Source organism: Hesperophylax consimilis, chromosome 9 (genome assembly GCF_061612785.1).
Source record: "Hesperophylax consimilis isolate HC1 chromosome 9, BYU_Hcon_1.0, whole genome shotgun sequence".
In the NCBI taxonomy this organism is placed as follows: Eukaryota; Metazoa; Arthropoda; class Insecta; order Trichoptera; family Limnephilidae; genus Hesperophylax; species Hesperophylax consimilis.
Window position 1 is genome coordinate 12,302,051 of NC_142844.1, and position 19,405 is coordinate 12,321,455.

At 42.0% G+C, this 19,405-nt stretch overlaps 1 protein-coding gene across 1 annotated transcript; it reads right to left on the minus strand.

The window, feature by feature from the left end:
* Positions 1 to 1,322: 1,322 nt before the first annotated feature.
* LOC149420919 (uncharacterized) lies at positions 1,323 to 19,368 on the minus strand. The gene is made up of 11 exons (XM_089635290.1): positions 19,082 to 19,368; positions 18,667 to 18,843; positions 18,308 to 18,514; positions 7,772 to 8,353; positions 6,984 to 7,065; positions 5,942 to 6,079; positions 5,785 to 5,838; positions 4,382 to 4,559; positions 3,874 to 3,939; positions 3,629 to 3,773; positions 1,323 to 1,802 (listed from the first exon to the last, which is right to left on the minus strand). The coding sequence occupies exons 1-11, from the start codon at positions 19,214 to 19,216 to the stop codon at positions 1,722 to 1,724; spliced, it is 1,845 nt and encodes a 614-aa protein (XP_089491416.1). The 5' UTR covers positions 19,217 to 19,368; the 3' UTR covers positions 1,323 to 1,721.
* Positions 19,369 to 19,405: the final 37 nt, after the last annotated feature.

Here is a 19,405-nt window from a genome sequence, read left to right on the forward strand (position 1 = left end):
ACATTCATCTACTGGCTTATGCTTATGGACCTTACAGACCACTCAATTTGCTTGGTTCAACGGTTGTGTGTCAACCGTTAAGTGTTAACCTTATCGCATACAATGCACCTCCTCATGGTTCAATTTTACATTCAACTCAACCCGATTGATAACAACTGCTTAACCAAATTGAGTTGTCTGTAAGGCCCTTTAGGTTTTGGTTCAAATAATAACCTCCTCGAACACAGCGTCACTTGTAGGTGACATAAAAAACTACTTAATTTTTCCAAATTCATTATCTCTTTGTCAATAATGGTACACATAGTAATTCTTTTAAAATACATCTCCCAAAGTAGTATTACCAAGATAACGTATAATCCCATATTATTTGGTTGTAAAATCTCTATTTTACATCTAAAACGTATGCAATATGCCGAAATGTTTTATAGGTACAACTTCAGATGAATTTAGCAGAATGTGAAGCATAATTTTATGATAATAATATTTGACAGAATTGGGTGAAAGTGAATGTAGGGTAAAACAAGGAAATGAAAGTAAAAAAGGAAACCAAGCACCAAAACTATGATTCAAAGATATTAGAATCTAATATCTTTGTCGATAGCAGACTGCAAACCGCACCGGCAGACCGCAGTCTAAACACTATTATCGGATTATATCTTCAATGACTCCAAAGCACGACGATAATGACATGCTATTTCCGATACCACATGGTGATCACCACAAATTAACGAATGATAACAATATTTCACATCACAAAAACACCAACATCCAATCCAATTCTTTCTTATGCTCGAAAAAAAAAATTTTGGATGTTCTAACATAATATCATTTTGAAATCTTGTCAAAAATCAACTAATTTTCTCTGGGTTTGAGGAAAATAATAAACCAATGCAATACTAGCATGTCAGAATGATGCAAGTAGCTGTACAATCTTAAAACAATCCACATGTACACAATATTGATTGCCCGGCGTGCGCAAATAAATTTTATTTGATTAATTTGTGTTATTTCACAATTAATTAATTAAAATAATATATAGTATATTTGCGGCACGTTCCAGAGTGGAAGATACTACCAGTATCGCCCTGGTGTAAGACCACCATTCAGAATTGAAACGTTGCTCCAAATGGCTTTAGCCGTGTTTAGTGACTAGATCTGAATAGCCAGGTACTTCCCCACCTTCCTCTTTCCCTTCCCCACTTACCTTCAGCCTCACAACATCCCCCAATTGGGGATGCCATAGTCTCACTGGCTCCAGACGGGAGCAGTTGGGACTCTTGTGAGGTTATTCACTATAAAAAATAAAAAAAATAAAAAAGTATATCGACTGTGTTTTGATAAAACCCTTCAGTCACATTTCTTGGGAATGTCACTTTTCAGTGATTTCATTTTGAATATTTTTTTCAAATTACAACATGGTAAAGTCATTTTTGCCAATTGATGCATTTTTTACTAAAACAAATTTATGCATTATTATTTTTTTTGGTTAATTTCGAGAAAACTGCAGATGAAATTACTCAACCCTCAAATTTCTCAAAATCAAAAATAGAATTTAATTTTTGAAAAACAATTATCGACTTTCATATAAACTTCAAGATTTTTTATTAGTTTTATGAATCCGTAAATATTCGTTTTTATTGTCTCCTGTAAAGTTTGAATTTTGTTGATTGAAGGGTTTTACCATACCACAGTCGATATCGTTTTTAAATTTGGGGAGTTATTCAATTAGCGGCATGTGCAAAAGAATGTTGCTGCATGTGTCTATTGAGTCCACTGGATTGTATGAATGCCTTCTTGCAAACCTGGAAGAACAAAGAAAAGGTCGGCATAAGATAATGTCTGATTAAAATAAAATTAAAATATCAGCAGTAATGAATAAAATTGCTGGCATTATAAATTAGCCTTTTCAAATAATCACCCAAAAATATTATTGTGTTCACTGTTGTAACGATTCGTAACAAAACTGATGTTGCCAATTTACATAAGACCTTTTGACTCCTAGGCCCCAGACAATTTTTGTAGTGAAAAAGTATTTCAATATTTTTCACGTTTGATCAATTTCACACAAATTTCAGGCATGCTCACAAATTGCTTCTACAGGTTTATCTTTTCACAAATATATGTATAGCAAGCAGTTGCTCATTGACTTCGACGTTAGCGACAGAGCGCCCCTGTCTGGACAGTGTAAAGACAGGGGAACTATGTCGCCACTCGGTTGGGCAGCGTTGTGAGGCGAGTTAAGGTAGGGGCCGTAGAAAGGTATTTATTAATGCGGGTCTTGAAAAGGCCCGGATTATATGAAGGAAGTAAAGCAGATGCCGGTAGATCGTTCCAAATATGAACATATATTTATATATACCTACAAAACATCTACCTCCGCTCGTTTTTGTCGATTTTCACGCATGTGCACCGTTACCGTTGCACCTGGGATCAAAGCTGCTAGCTCCTTAGAGCAGTATCCATTAAAATACCTGTAGAACAGACTCAGCATGCCTACATTGCAACTGTGCATTAGAGATGGCAATCGGTCTGTTAACAACCGATTGTCAATCAGACGGACCGCCCTCCAAATCCTTGCAAAATCAAGTGGGTTTATCATGTATTGATTGTTTTTTAACCTTTTGAACGCGTTAATTTGCTCCGTTTTATCTATACCCGTACGCGGTACATATTTTCAAATACCTATGCACGCAATTAAATGTCAAATTATACCATTTTGGCATGATTTATTGGACTATATAGACAGAACAGATTATTCTCCACAATATGAAAACAAATCCTCGTGTGTCAACACTCTTAGATGTTTATAAAAACAAAAACATAAAATTTCATACAAAGATGTACCGTATCTTTTGAATGTGGTCCCGCCATTCACTCGGCGTGTGTGTACTTAGGCCACTGCGTTGATAGACACAAGTGGGACACCATGATCCATCCATGATCACTTATCATTTTTGGTTATGAAAAGTTGTGAATGACATACTAGTACTAACGCCATCCGTTGACAAAAATGTAAACTAAAGGACTAAAAGGCGCGAAGAGGCGCACTTGATTATCGTTCTTTTTATATGAAATACAATTTTATTTTTGAGAAATTCTTGTAGATGTCAGCATCGTGATAGTTCTACAAATGTCCAAGTGAGCAAGAAATACATTTATAACGAAAGAGCGCTGGAATATCGGCCGTCAAAGTTTCCGTATCAACTTTTGATACAGCCGCGTGTGAGTACATAATACTTTTTGCTGTAACATCAGTTGATACGGCCGCGTGCAAAGAGTTAATTAAGATAAACCCAAAATTAATTCAATATAATGAATTTCAAAGAGTTTTCTCTGCACATCAATATTCTATCATATAATTTTCCAACTGAACTGAACATTCCATTTGAACAGAGGCTTCATCATAGCTCAGTATTCACAAAAGTTAATGGTACAAGAAGTTGGGGACGCCCGAGGAACATGTGACACGTTCAAGTGAATGAAATACTTAAGTCAGGTCATGTCAAGAGTCAGAATAACACAATGCGTGAATGTAAATGAAGCAAGGAGTGTTTGCCAAGTCAGAGTTAGATAGTTGTTTGTTTGAAATGGACATTAGTATACCCGTTACTAGTTTGTACCTACTCACCTTGCATTTGTATGGTTTAGTGCCGGAATGAATTCTCAGGTGTGCTTTCAAGTTACTAGAATTAGTAAAGGTGTGGCCACACTCCTCACACCGATAAGGGCGCTCCCCACTGTGGATGGAGAGGTGGGTGCGGAGGTAGCTTTTCCTGAGGAATTTTACCAATTAAATCCTAATACCCGTGATAAAATAATATTTAATTCAATAAGGTTTTCCGATATAAGTGTGAATTAGAAATGCATAGTTACCTGTGGAAACTCTTCTGACATACTGAGCATTTGAATTCTTTTTGATCAGAATGTAATTTCATGTGACTGAAAAAAAACAAATATGTAAATATCATTGTTGTCATAAACTGTCAAAATAATTTGATACTACGTCTTTTGGACACTCCTTTCTTTTTTTCAATTCAATATGAATACATCGCGATGCATTCTTACCAAATATCGTGATTTGTAATTTGGTCAAACCTAACCTAACATTTAGTGATGCCTTTTCCACAACGTTCAGTCTATTTTCATTATTCTTCTGCCAATTCCATGCTTCACTGTCGCACTTCAGGACTGGTATTAGAACTCCATTGTGGACAGCCAAAATGGCATTCTTTGACAACTTATTATTAGTGACATCTGCAACCGCTACCATCCTTTTCATTTTCATCAGCCTTCATGCCTCTCACAATATATTTAATTTGTACTTTGTACCTTCATTTACACAATATCCAATTAGGATACCGAAAAGATTTTCTTATCTTACCTCTGTAGGTGTTTATAAAACTTAAAGGCCACATGGCAAACAGTACAGATGTGCTCCCGTTGACCGGAGTGAATTTGTTTGTGAATGAGGAGGTTGCTTTTTTGTGAAAACTTCTTCCCACATATTTCGCAATCAAAGGGTTTCTCTCCAGTGTGTGCCCGCATGTGAGATTTAAGCCCTGAAACAATATATTCATATAAATTATCAGCCTTTACCAGTTGATAATCTTTCAACCATGACACTGTGATAACTAGGTAACTTAATGTTAATACAATCTGCACAACTATTTTTTTTTTACATTAAGGAAAGAAAGGAGAGGAAGTTCTGGGAAGGTAAAAGGTATGGGGGTTGGGTAGGAATCTAGGGATCAGTGTGTCCAGAAGTGACGGACATATGAATAAATCCCTCGATGGGTCGAGATACCAATTGGAGAGGTAGGGTCAAAGGGTGTCCCCAAACCAGCTTCTCCCGATCTGGCACGACACTGCTGGTGGGCATCTTGAACACACCTCACTCGATGAACCTGGTCACCCCTGCTAAATCACCAAACGTAACGAACCATTTGAAGTGACCTATGGCAGGTGTTGGTAAACCAATAAATGGTTCCCGAGGTGGGGCGGTACCTAAACCCGCCTCTTTTGCCAAAACCTTGCAACAAATTCTGCGTTTCGTAAAAATGAAACATACAATAAGTTGATATCCATGTTTAAAAACTATCTTCACCCGGCTGGCGTTAAAGCGGTGGAGTTCAATGTTGGTATTACAGATCATTCCAAATTCAAAAATAAGTTAACATATTATAAAAATATTTAATAAGTACTTAATTACCGACTCCATTGCCAAAAAAATTATGCTGTTCATTATAATATAATATTTAAATAATGCTTAGCATAATGTTCTTGAAATTCATTCAATTGTTACTAAAAAAAATTATTACTGTGCCAACACCGAGCTACTCTGGACACCCGCAGACAAAAGACTTTAGTGGCAGCGACAGTTGGAAACTATTCCAAAATTCAAAAAAAGTCTCTCTAGTGTTGCGTCGCTTGTGCGCGCACCTCCATATATCATAATGGATTTTTATGCCTGCAACTGTCGCTGCGACTAAAGTCTCTCATCTGCGGGCGTTCTTTTTATCTTTGAAATTATTTGTTTTACACATTCAAATTTTTTCACATTTCTTAAGTCATTTTAGTTTTTTCAGTTCTTTGTAAACAAACCTTTTTTTTTAATTTTTTTAATTTATAAATTTTATGTAAGACTAGGGGTAAATACTGAGTAAATAAATAATGAATATTCATTTTTTTGATAGAAAACCAAATTTTTAAATAAAACATCCCATTAGCATTTTTTAAGTGCAAAGGGACAGTAAGTACCTAAACAAAAAATTCTTCCTTTATTACCTGTTGACTGTGTAAAACCTTTTCCACAAACAGCACAAATATAAGGTCGATCCCCTGTAAAAACAATTTTTTTTATAAATACTTATGATATATCTTGCTTTAAATTTGTATGAAGGAGTCAACATTTTAATTTACAAAGAAAAATCAAAAGTTTTACCTGAATGTGTTCTTAAATGTGTGACTAGCGTATGGTACATGGTAAATTTCTGGTCACAATACGAACAATCGTAAGGTTTAACTCCAGTATGGGTTCGCAAATGTTGGATCATGTAGCTTCGATACTTGAACACCTTTCCTAAAATATGAAAGCAAAAAAAAACATATATATAATATCAGCCTTATTAATAAAAAAAACATTTCCCAACCGTTAAACAGTGTTGTAGTTGCACATTGAATAAAGACTGTACAATTTCTGTTTCGAACTCTTACTAGTAAAAAAATGTGTTTAACTGGCAGCAAAAGAGCTGGCAACGTTCCATTTTGGTTGAGTGACTCACGAGGTTCCCGTCTAGAAAATATTATTTCTGACATATTATGTTTTAATTGACTGTTACCGCGTGAATTTAACAAGAATCTGTGAAAGTGATGTTTTTTAATAACATAAATGCCTTATGTATTTGAAGGTAAATAAATAATATAAATCCAAATCACTAATAATTAATGCAAAATGTCCATTTTTTTGGTGAGAATTATTATAATATTTTTTTTATAATTTCTCGTTCTTCCACGCAACTTCCCCCTCTTTGCGCAAGTTGGTTTGTTCCCTTCGCTCTTATGGGCAGTTCTGTCACTTACTTTCTCTATGAAGTCTAATATTTTTTTATTAACGCTTTCAGACAGTGTGTATATATAAAAAGATGTACTTAGATTACAAAAAAAGTGAATAAAAGTTGGCAGTTTTCATATTCCAATTGCTGGTATATCAGGCGGTAGCCATTTTTATATTTTGAAAGGTGATTTTTGTGTTTAATCTCGATCAAATTATTTCTCACGATTTTTTTTAGTTGTGAGTTTTGAAGGTATTTTTTCAAGGATTCATTTTTAAGGAATATTTTTAAATTTAATAAAATGATTTTGGTATTCAGTGTACGATTTGTCATCATATGTGAAACAAACCCTCTGACAAATAATTTTCTTTAAAATGCAATAACTTCTAAACTATTGAAAAGTTAAGTACTTAAAAAATTTCATCAATTTACCGCAAAGCTCACATTGCTCCTGTTCTTCTTTCTTTTCTGAATTTGCCTTTTTTACTGTTGACTTCTTGCTTTTCTTAAGATCCTGAAATCAAAACATATATTAAATTGACCATAATTTTATATTATTACCAGAGTGGTATTGCCCTGGTGAAAGATCACCATTCAGAACTGAAATTTTACGTGAAATGGCATAAGTCGTGTTTGGTGACTAGATCTGAATAGCCGGGTACTTTCAAACCTTCCTCTTCTCTATCTCTTCTCCCTCCCCACTCTTTTCAGTTCAATATTCTTTCAGTTCAGAGGATACAATAATTCCACTGGCTTCGGACAGTTGGGATTCTTGTGTAGTGTTAACATAAAAAAGAAAAAATAAAAACCATTGCATGGGATCAAAAATTCTATGCATCAATTGAAGGTTGCAGTAGTTACTGTCAAACAGTTCGATCAAATTAAATCAAGTTTTATGCTATGTACACACATATATTCATGTTGGACGATTTAGCTCGATTGAACATGTTGACTTGAAACCCGTGTTGCGTCCACACGCTCGAACATCTCGACACAAGTAGCCATAGATATACTATCAAAATTATCAGTCAAATGATAAATTTCTGTCGAACATCGAGCAAGAATTACGGACCTTGAATCATTTTCGCATTGAACAAAAAAGCATTGAGTGGGACATTTTCGAATGAGCGTAAAACCATTGAGCATGAACGAGCGTGGGTAATGGCCTTTAGAATTGAATACATAGGTAGCTAAAATTTTGATAATAATAAATAAGTCACCTGGTTTTCTTTATTAACCTTTTTCCGGGGCCTTTTTGTTATTGTTTGCATTTCATCAGGAAAAGTGGCTTTTAATGCGGTGACAGTCTCTTCAATGATTTGTGAATTTTTGTCAAATGTATCTTTAACACTTTTATTTAAATAATCAGTATGGTTATTCAAATCATCTGGGATAGTAAGCGTATCATTTTGGCCTTGAATTATACACGGAGGCTCCACAATTTTACTTGTCAAAGGACTAACAGATCTATCATCAGCAAGAAATGACAAATCTTCACTATCGCAAACATTTCTCAATATTTCCTTTTCTTTATTAAGAGGATTTTCCTTATCCCCATGTATTACAAAGTCGTTTTTATGTATCAATGGAGTTGGGTCTTTGTGCTGCAAATCCCAAACTGAGATTTTACAGTCTATTTGGTCCACGTCGTCGGCTGAGCTGGGGTTAATAGAGTCGCTGACCGAATCAAATAGTTTTGCTGGCAAGCTGTCCAACATGATATCATTATCATTAAAACTTTCGCATTTAAAAGATGAGCTCACTTGACAATCTCCTTTGGACAATGGCAATGTGTTGAAAAGCTGGAAAAAAGTGTAACGAATATTTATTTCTTGAATAATTAATGTGAATTTACTTTGTGGCACCATTTTTAATTACAATAATAAAACACTGTTTTAAATAATATACCATTTGTCATCATCAAAATGATGGACTCAATTTCGTAACTCTATACATATTTTAATCTGCGAACTAGTGACAAATATGAAGTTAATTACATTTGATAATACTAACAATAAAGTTAACAAATGGAGTTACGAAATTGAGTTCATCATTTTGAATCCCCTTGTATATCAACATGTTTCAAAACCAATGGTTCCTTCATCATACAAAGTTTGCTAAAATTGAATATACTTGTATATATACTTGATAATTGATGAATATACTTGATAATTGATGAATATACTTGATATTTGAATAAATATTATCGAAAACAGTACTTAGTTAAAACTAAGTGTTTATTTTTTTTCACTGTTTATTTATTAATGGACTATGTCCAATTCACAAAATATTAATATGTATTATTATTTTGGTGATTTATTTTTGGGGTATTGTGCTGTGTTGCGCTTCCTCCTTATTTAGACAACGTTTTGGACAGCATTACAGTATCCATCATCAGGGCAGATGTGTAAACATTGTGGTAAGTGTAATATATAAAATGAAAATTCTTAATTGATATTGGATAAAAATTAAATGTTATAAATGAGGTAAATAAAGATTTACTATAGGAAAAAAGTATCGTAATTAATTTATTTACCTCATTTATAATATTTAATTTTATCCAATATCAATTAAGAATTTTCATTTTATTTATTACCTTTGAATATGAAATGAATAAAAAACGAAATAAAAAATGTATATCGAAAGTGTTTTCTATGGATCATATTCGTATGGCAATCTGTCACACTGTGAAGGATGTATACTTCAAGACAGTTTTAAGAGTATATAACAGTACCGGTTGCATTTATATCGGACGCTTGTTCATTATAATTTAAGAATGACTTTATATTGTTTTTGTTTACATCTTTCGCTACTATTTACTACTATAAGAAATAAATAAATATTGTTTGCGTATAATGTTAATCCGTGGATGTGACATTAATAAACTATTTTGAAATTGTCCACATTCACGGAACTCTGCATTGTGTACCTAGCTTTAAGATTGTCAAATTCCTTGAAATGTAAAAATGTAACTTGTAAAAAAATAAACAATAAACAATTGGCCGGCGGGTAGCAAATTAGAAAGTGTGGGGTCCAAGGCTGGCTGGTACGCTCCAACGGCTATAGAAATCCGACCAATGAGAAGCCATAAACGGTCCGCTGGACCTTGGCTGACCTTTTTTTATGTGCCGTTGCCGAGTCGCAACTTTGACAAAAAGCAGCATTTTTAAATTCTAAATCCTCTTTCTCCATTGGATCACCCTCGCCTCGGACCTCCGCATCTACGAGCTACCTGCCGCAGCCCCTTTCTGCCAAGTTCTGAGAATTTTATTGGCCTTTCTCCTTCAACTGAAGAATCCTGCATTGACAAGATTCCGGCGGGCACCACGTGGCTTAAGAAGCTGACATACTTAACTGCCTTTTTAAAGGCAATCTTTCATTTATTTGCATTTGCACAAAGTCGTATATATACCAGAAACGTCCTTTTCAGGACGAGGTTCAATTGATTTGCATTTTGCACAAAGTCGTGTATATTCCAGAAACGTCCTTTTCAGGACGAAAGTCAATTGATTGGCATTTACAAAGTCGTTTGAGTCGTGTAACTAACCCCTATTTTTTCAGTCTGTATGCACACGACATTTAGTCGGGTACATAATTGGTCCTTCGTAACCGGGTTCACACGCCTTCACGCCTTCTGGTAACCGGATTCAACACGCCTTCACGCCTTCTGGTTACCGGATTCAACACGCCTTCACGCCTTCTGGTAACCGGATTCAACACGCCTTCAGGTCCACACGCCTTCAGGTCATCAGGTCCACACGCCTACACGCCTTCAGGCCTTCAGGTCCACACGCCTTCAGGTCATCAGGTCCACACGCCTACACGCCTTCAGGCCTTCAGGTCCACACGCCTACACGCCTTCAGGTCATCAGGTCAACACGCCTACACGCCTTCAGGTCATCAGGTCCACACGCCTACACGCCTTCAGGTCATCAGGTCCACACGCCTACACGCCTTCAGGCCTTCAGGTCCACACGCCTACACGCCTTCAGGTCATCAGGTCAACACGCCTACACGCCTTCAGGTCATCAGGTCCACACGCCTACACGCCTACACGCCTTCAGGTCCACACGCCTTCAGGTCATCAGGTCCACACGCCTACACGCCTACACGCCTTCAGGCCTTCAGGTCCACACGCCTACACGCCTTCAGGTCATCAGGTCCACACGCCTACACGCCTTCAGGTCATCACGCCTTCACGCCTTCTTGAAGGATGTCACCTACTCTACGCAGCGGGCGCGGCGTTTCGAGCTCCTCAGAGACATCCCAGCCCGCCCCCGCTGTCCCCGCTGCTCCAGATGGGCCTTCGCCACCTTTGGACTTGGGCCCACTTACCTCGGGCTCTTCTGAGCACGCTGTCGCCAACCGAGGTCTCGATGTTGCCTCGCCCGCGGTCCCGGCCCTTCTTGCCACGGGCCCCGCTGTCCCGGCCCCCCTTGCCACGGGCCCCGCTATCCCGGCCCCCCTGGCCCCGAGCCACGCATCTATCTGCTCCGATGATGTCGCTTCGCCTGGGCTTACGTCAACCGATGACACCGTCCAGAAGTTACGTCGAGAAATGCGTGCCATGCAACAACAGCACGCCCAGCAGATCGCAGACCTGCTGGCGGCCCTGAGGCCTGTGCAACCAACCACCGCGCCGGTGATCGTCCCGGCCACGGTGTCCTACGGAGTAACCACGCCGGTGATCGTCCCGGCTGCGGCGTCTCATGAAATAACTACGCCGGTGAACATCCCGGCCCCTACCCCGGCATTCGTCGGAATGCAGCCGGTAGCTTGTGTCGGCCACACGGTATCGAAGCCTACCGTAGTCGAGCGACTCGTGTCTCACGGGGGTACAATGCCAGCCTACAACTCGGCCCCAATCATTACGCCCGTTTACGGCTATACCGACGGCATGCAGCCGGCACCTGAAGTCGGCCACACGGTATTGCAGCCTGCCATAGTTGAACGACCTGTATCTAACATCGGTCACCCACAGCAAGCGCCTCCACTATATGCGCCGGGCCCTGATCTACAAACACACCTTGCCGCATCGTACAATGAGCCGCGGTCTGTCAACCTGCAGAATGGGCAGCCCGCCAGTCTGTCCCATGCGGATATACCTACTCAGCCAGGGTATAATGTGCACCTCAATCGGCAGCTCCATCCTGGTTACCAGCATCAAACCTCCTCCAGCCAGGAGTTCTCACCAATATTTCCACCACCACCTACTGCCGATGAGACTTCTAGACACACAAGTGAGTGGGCACACCAAGGCGCGGACTCCGTGGCGCAACTTGCTTCTGCAATTACAAATGCAATTCGCGCCTCGCGATCCGAGGATAGCCCCCGTCCCTCCGTAGAGGATGACATAAGAATGGCTGCCCTAATAGCCAGGCAATCTACCGCCAAGGACCTACCTTCCTTCTCGGGGGACCCGCTCGAGTGGCCTACGTGGATGGCCCAATATTCACAATCCACGGCCACCTGCAAGATGACTTCGAGCGAGAATCTCATTCGGTTGCAGCGTGCACTGAAGGGCAAAGCCCGAGAGGCCGTCGGCCCCCTGCTGATGGATCCAACGCAAGTCCCCGAGATAATTGCCGTCCTTGAGCAGCGATACGGCGGCTCGGGTTCAATTGCTGCCTTGATGCTGGAGAAGGTGAAAAAACTGCCGCATCTCACCGCCAAAGCATCACTTGAAGACCTGGCAGATTTTTCTGGAACAATCCAGAACCTCGTGGCGTCGTTGCGAATCTTGCGGACCGACGGGTACCTCACTAATCCTGCCTTGCTGTCTGACGTCACATCTAAAATGCCGTGCACGTTGCGACTAGCCTGGTTGGCGGAAGTGCGCGGACAAACAGTTCCCGCCACCATAACTCAGTTCGCGGCATTTTTGAAAAGTTTTGCAAACGCGATCCCCTTAAGCGGAATGGTTGACCCCGCACGGTCTGCACGTGCCCCGCGCCGCGAACAAGTTCATGCAAATGTGCCCGCTAACTCAAGAGTGAACAATAAAAACAAAAACAATAGTGAAAACATTAATTGTGCGCAGTGTGGCGGGAACCATAAAACTCGTGAGTGCCCGGCATTCTTTGCGAAATCAGTTGATCTCCGCTGGGAAACAGTGCGCGCGAGTTCTTTGTGTCGCAAGTGCCTAGAAAAACACTATACCCGCGAGTGCACCTCTAAAGTGTGGTGTGGAGTAGGAGGCTGCCGCGCCCCCCACCACAGGCTGCTACACAACCCCGCGCCCGCTTCCGCGCCAGTGAATACCGTCGTGAGTGGTGCCGTCAATCTATGACGCCAGAGTACGGATTGCCGTGTACTACTGAAGATCGTGCCAGTAGTACTGAGCACTTCGTATGAAAATGAAGCTTCAGTGTTCGCGCTTCTTGACGAAGGCTCCACGGTAACCCTCATTGATGCTGACACTGCGGCACAAATTGGCGCGAGCGGCCCAGTCCAGGGGCTAAAAATTCATGGAGCAAAGGGAATGTGCACATCTGACTTGCACTCCCGCCGGGTGAAAATAACCATAAGAGGTGCAGGTAGCAGTGATGAGTATCATATTACGGCTCACACAGTGACTGACCTCAGTCTACCGGAGCAGCGTGTCCCAGGAAGACGCGTCACCCCTCGGATACTGATCGGGCAAGACAATGCTCATTTGATAGTATCAAGAGACGTGCGGGAAGATTTCGGCACCACGCGAATAGTGTCGCGGACCGCACTAGGGTGGATTGCCCACGGTGGTACCGATCCTGGCAGCGATGGCCCAGCTACCACCCTGGCCCTGCAGATGGAGACAGCCGCAGACATCCGCCTGAGAGAGTTGGTGAAATCCAACTTTGCCGTCGACTCTCTCGGCGTAACATCTGCGGCCAGAGTCAATGCGAGTGAACTCAAAGCCACAGCCCTGATGGAAAAGACCACCCGTCCTCTACCAAACGGCAGGTGGGAAACCGGGCTATTATGGCGAAACCCGGAAGTCACGTTGCCCGACAATTACCACTGTGCCCTGAAACGTTTACAGTCCCTCGAGAGAAAGCTGGCAGCAGATGCAAGCCTAGCAGCGGCCTATACTGACAAAATGGGTCAGCTGGTAGCTAAAGGTTACGCCAGGAAACTGTCTGATCGCGTGATATCAACATCTGCCCCTCGGAAGTGGTATCTCCCACATTTTGCGGTGCTCAATCCAAACAAACCCGGAAAGATTAGAATAGTCTTTGATGCTGCCAGTCGATGCAGAGGGACTTCGCTAAATGACCAGCTGCTCACCGGTCCTGACCTGCTGTCTTCTCTTCTTGGGAACATCCTTCGCTTTAGAGAAGGGACTATTGCCATAGCAGCCGATATTCAGGAGATGTTCCTGCGCATCAAGATAAGGAGGGATGATCTGCAGTCACAACTGTACCTGTGGAAGTCACCAACATGTCACGAACCTGACACATACCAGTTGACATCAATGATGTTCGGGGCCACATGCTCGCCGAGTAGCGCCCAGTACGTACGAGACAGGGTTGCCGGGGAATACGAACACGAGTACCCGGCCGCCGCGGCAGCCGTTCGTTCCAAATTTTATATGGACGACTATTTGGATGCGGTAGATACTGCTAGCGAGGCTGCCGCACTAGTACAAAGCGTGAGTGCCCTTCTTGCAAAGGGAGGGTTCCACTTGACGAACTGGGCCTCTAACAGTCCGGAAGCCATAGTTGACATTCCTTCCGGAGACCGGGCGAGCTCCACAGTTCACATCAGCAGCGGGGACAAAGAGATGGAGCGAGTACTAGGGCTAGTGTGGGACCCATCCACTGACTGCTTCCTTTACTCTTTTCAAAATGCAGTCAGCCCCGAAGAAGCTGTACGGCCCACCAAGAGGCAGCTTCTCTCCATCGTAATGAAGATCTTCGACCCGGTTGGATTCGTCGCGTGCCTCACAATACGGTCAAAGATCTTGCTACAAGCTGTGTGGCGGTCGAGTGTTGGATGGGACGACTTGATCACCTTTGAGCACGCCGAGAGATGGAGAGATTGGCTAAGCTTGCTTCACGAGAGCAGCGTTTCGGTGCCGAGGCGCTCCCTCCGGCACAAGCAGAGCAGCGTCACCTTACACCTATTCTGCGATGCGTCCGAACAAGCTTGCTGCACCGTCGCATACTACACAGAAGACGTGCAGGGAGTTTTACACGCGACATTCCTAGCCAGCAAGTGTAAAGTGGCTCCACTCAAACCCCTCTCCATTCCCCGTCTTGAGTTGCAAGCCGCACTCATGGCGGCTAGATTAGCCAAGACCATCTTAAAAGAAAGCCAGGCTTTAATAAACCGGACTATCTTCTGGACAGACTCTTCAACCGTTCTGTGCTGGTTACGTACTGATCCACGCGCCTACTCTGCATTCGTGGCAAACAGATTGGGTGAAATAGATGAGATGACCAGCATACCTAACTGGAGGTGGGTGCCGACGAAGTTGAACCCCGCCGACATCGGAACACGTGACTCTGAAGTGCCTGATCTATCACCAAAAGGAAGATGGTTTTGCGGCCCTGCATTTCTTACTGCACCTGAAAGCGAGTGGCCAAAGGAGCGATCTCCCACCAAGAAACCCGACAACGACGTATTGGAGGTCAGGCCCCATTATGTAGGCCTAATAACCACTACAGGAGAGGCGTTCCCCTTAATCGAACGGTTCTCATCTTGGAACCGGCTAATTCGATCTACAGCATGGATACTCCGTTTTGTCAGGCGGTGCCGATTGGGGTCTCACAAACCCGCCGAGGGCACATTACGAGCAGAGGAACTGAAAGAAGCAGAGATCAGATGGGTCAGGAAATCCCAGGAAGACGCCTTCGCAGCTGATCTGCATACCATACGACATGGAAAGGCGCTACCTGCTGGCAGTCGTCTTAATTCCTTGACCCCCTTCCTCGGCCCAGATGATGTCTTGCGGATGAGTTCCCGATTACGAGCCCTGACAAAGACCACGAGCGTGGCCAAGACCCCCATCATATTGGATGGCAACGACCCGTACGCTCGGCTGCTGGTACGCCACTACCATGAGAAGGGAGACCACCCTAGCACCGAGAAGACAGTGGCGGAGATGCGCTGCAGTTTTTTCATTCTACGGCTCCGCACTATCAGCCGGAAAATAACACACGACTGCCCCACTTGCCGCATACGAAGAATCAAGCCCTCTCCACCATTAATGGGGGCGCTACCATCTTACCGCCTGTTACATCATGTGCGTCCCTTTACTCACTGCGGGCTGGACTACTTCGGGCCAATGGAGGTCACAGTTGGCAGACACCGGGAGAAGCGCTATGGGGCAATTTTTACCTGCCTTTCCACCCGCGCTATTCACCTGGAACTTGCTGTTACGTTGACTGCCGACTCTGCCATTATGGCCTTGCAAAGAATGACCGCCCGAAGAGGTCAGCCCGAAGTTCTGTACTCGGACAACGGAACGAATTTCCATGGAGCAGACGCTGAGATCAGGGAAGCCTTGGATTCACTAAAACAAGATTCTAGAATTATGGACGCCATGGCTACCAAAGGCATTGAGTGGCGTTTCATACCGCCACTCAGTCCCCACATGGGGGGAGCCTGGGAAAGACTAGTACGGTCGGTGAAACGGGCCTTGAAAGCTACCTTAAAGGAAAGGGCGCCGAGGGAAGAGACCCTGCGCACAGCACTGGCAGAAGCTGAGTTTGTTGTCAACAACCGACCACTGACTCACGTCTCTGTTGACCCACGAGATGAAGAGCCCTTGACACCAAACCACTTCCTTCTGGGGTCAGCCGGAAAGCGCCCCCATTTGTCCCTGTATGACAAAAAAGAAGAAGAGGTATGTCTCCGCCGCCAATGGCGTATCGGGCAACAACTTGCAGATATGTTCTGGAGGCGCTGGCTCCGAGAGTACATCCCCACTATGGGCGCCCGACAGAAGTGGCACCACCCGGCCGAGCCCATCAAAAAGGATGACCTTGTGGTGATCATGGATCCTGCGCTACCCCGGAACAGTTGGCCGCGCGGCCGAGTCATCGATGCAAAACCCGCCGCTGATGGTCAAGTGAGGACCGCCCGCATTCAAACAGCTTCCGGGATATATGTGCGGCCAGCCGTTAAGATTGCCGTACTGCTGCCAGCCCCAAAATCCACCACTCCAGAACCATTTACAACACGGCCCGTCCAACTGCGAACCAGGGGTACCGGTTGTCCAGATCGTCGAAACACTTCACGTCCTCCCAAATAGCTTGGCGCAGAGGGCTGCACCGGGGGGAGTATATCGGACGCTTGTTCATTATAATTTAAGAATGACTTTATATTGTTTTTGTTTACATCTTTCGCTACTATTTACTACTATAAGAAATAAATAAATATTGTTTGCGTATAATGTTAATCCGTGGATGTGACATTAATAAACTATTTTGAAATTGTCCACATTCACGGAACTCTGCATTGTGTACCTAGCTTTAAGATTGTCAAATTCCTTGAAATGTAAAAATGTAACTTGTAAAAAAATAAACAATAAACAATTGGCCGGCGGGTAGCAAATTAGAAAGTGTGGGGTCCAAGGCTGGCTGGTACGCTCCAACGGCTATAGAAATCCGACCAATGAGAAGCCATAAACGGTCCGCTGGACCTTGGCTGACCTTTTTTTATGTGCCGTTGCCGAGTCGCAACTTTGACAAAAAGCAGCATTTTTAAATTCTAAATCCTCTTTCTCCATTGGATCACCCTCGCCTCGGACCTCCGCATCTACGAGCTACCTGCCGCAGCCCCTTTCTGCCAAGTTCTGAGAATTTTATTGGCCTTTCTCCTTCAACTGAAGAATCCTGCATTGACAAGATTCCGGCGGGCACCACGTGGCTTAAGAAGCTGACATACTTAACTGCCTTTTTAAAGGCAATCTTTCATTTATTTGCATTTGCACAAAGTCGTATATATACCAGAAACGTCCTTTTCAGGACGAGGTTCAATTGATTTGCATTTTGCACAAAGTCGTGTATATTCCAGAAACGTCCTTTTCAGGACGAAAGTCAATTGATTGGCATTTACAAAGTCGTTTGAGTCGTGTAACTAACCCCTATTTTTTCAATCTGTATGCACACGACATTTAGTCGGGTACAGCATTTATACTTATTTTCTATCATACTGAAGAATCTGCTGAAATGATCGATATCAAATGAAACGTCAAAACAATATCTACGATGGATGTGACTTGCGCATGTATTCTATGTGTGTCAAATGCATAAAATATCCAACAGCGACAATAAATAAAAGGCGGTTTACATAAAATGAATTCTATATAAAATGTGGTCTACATAGAAGGTGGTCTATGGCAGGACAACGTCTGCCCGGGCCCACTAGTTTATTATAAAAATACCCCGTATTATAAAAAAAGCAGGTACTAAACTGTATGTATTATGGTGGTAACAAAATATAAATAAGAATAATAATTATTATTATATTAAGAACATTTATAGTTAAACAGTCAAAAATAATCTGTTACTGTTATTATTAGATTTTTTTATGATAAAATAATGTTTATAAGACAAGGTTTTATGCATACAACAAAGGATAACAAATAATTATAAGCAATAATTAGTCGCTTAAAATATCAATACAAATTGAAAATATCTCGGGAGTAAAAATAAATGCCGCCAACAGGAAATGAACCCGCATCTTCTGATGTCCGGTCAGGTGCTCAATCAACAATTACTGCTTATATGCTTAATTATTGCTTATAATAAGTAATTATTTGAGCTTACATTCAAATTGGCTAATAATCCAGGTTCTTGCTTCATTGCTGCAAAATCACTATCCCGCAGTCTAAAGTCAAGCTGCTGCGACAGTGACATATCTTGGCTCATTAATCGATAGGCCGATAGAGAGAGATCAGACTGGGCTAAATCCAAACACTCACTTGTGATGTTAAAGTTCAGTGGTTTGCATTCTGTGAGACACTCTGGCTGGCTCTGAAATATAAATCACATTCATTTTATACCATGTTGAAATTCCGCTACTTATCTAACAGTTTACAACTAATCCATCTTAATCCATCTACACAACATTGTCATTCTGTGTATGGACTTCTTTAATAATTAATATTTTAAAATATATTCCTTACCTGAGTCAGGGTTAGGTCTATATTATTCGGAGGACCTTTGCCCGTTACGGTCCTGTTCAAAAATTGCCGAATTTGTGCATCCGCTGCCTCGCACTGTTGTTTAAATTGGTAAGCAATATCCAGCTTATTGTGGCACTTGTAGCATATCTGGCTAGGCAACCCATCGCCTTCAAATACCTAAAATCATCAAAATTATAAATGAAGCAGTATAATAATATTTGATTGATCGGTTCTTAGCGTTGAGTTGCCACACATGCGCTGCGGGTTCAGTCCTCTGCCTAGCTAAGTTCTCCATCATTGCTCAAGAGTTTTCGCTAATCATGATGGTAGCAAGGAAATTCCAACATTGTCAGGTTATCCGTAGCTTGGGAATGTTTGTCTTTCTTTTTAAAAGAAAGGACAAAAAAAATCATACCTGAACCCATGCACATGCCATTACTTTGGCCCAAAGTTGGACTGATCGTCCCGATGAAAAGAACAAATTTGAATTCTTCCTCGAACCAGTGGGCACCAGACAAACACGACACATGTCATTAATATTGTAAGACATTTTAATATTTTAGAAAAAAGCTAGAGTATTTCAGAGTGTGTTTATTCAATGAAGATATTTTAAAAGTAAATCATTTTTAAGTATAGATTTATGGAACACAAATTACAAAACATGAAAAAAACTGAGAATTCATAATCATTTCTCATTTCGTACACAAAAAGAATAATGACATTTAGTTGTGGTGTTGCC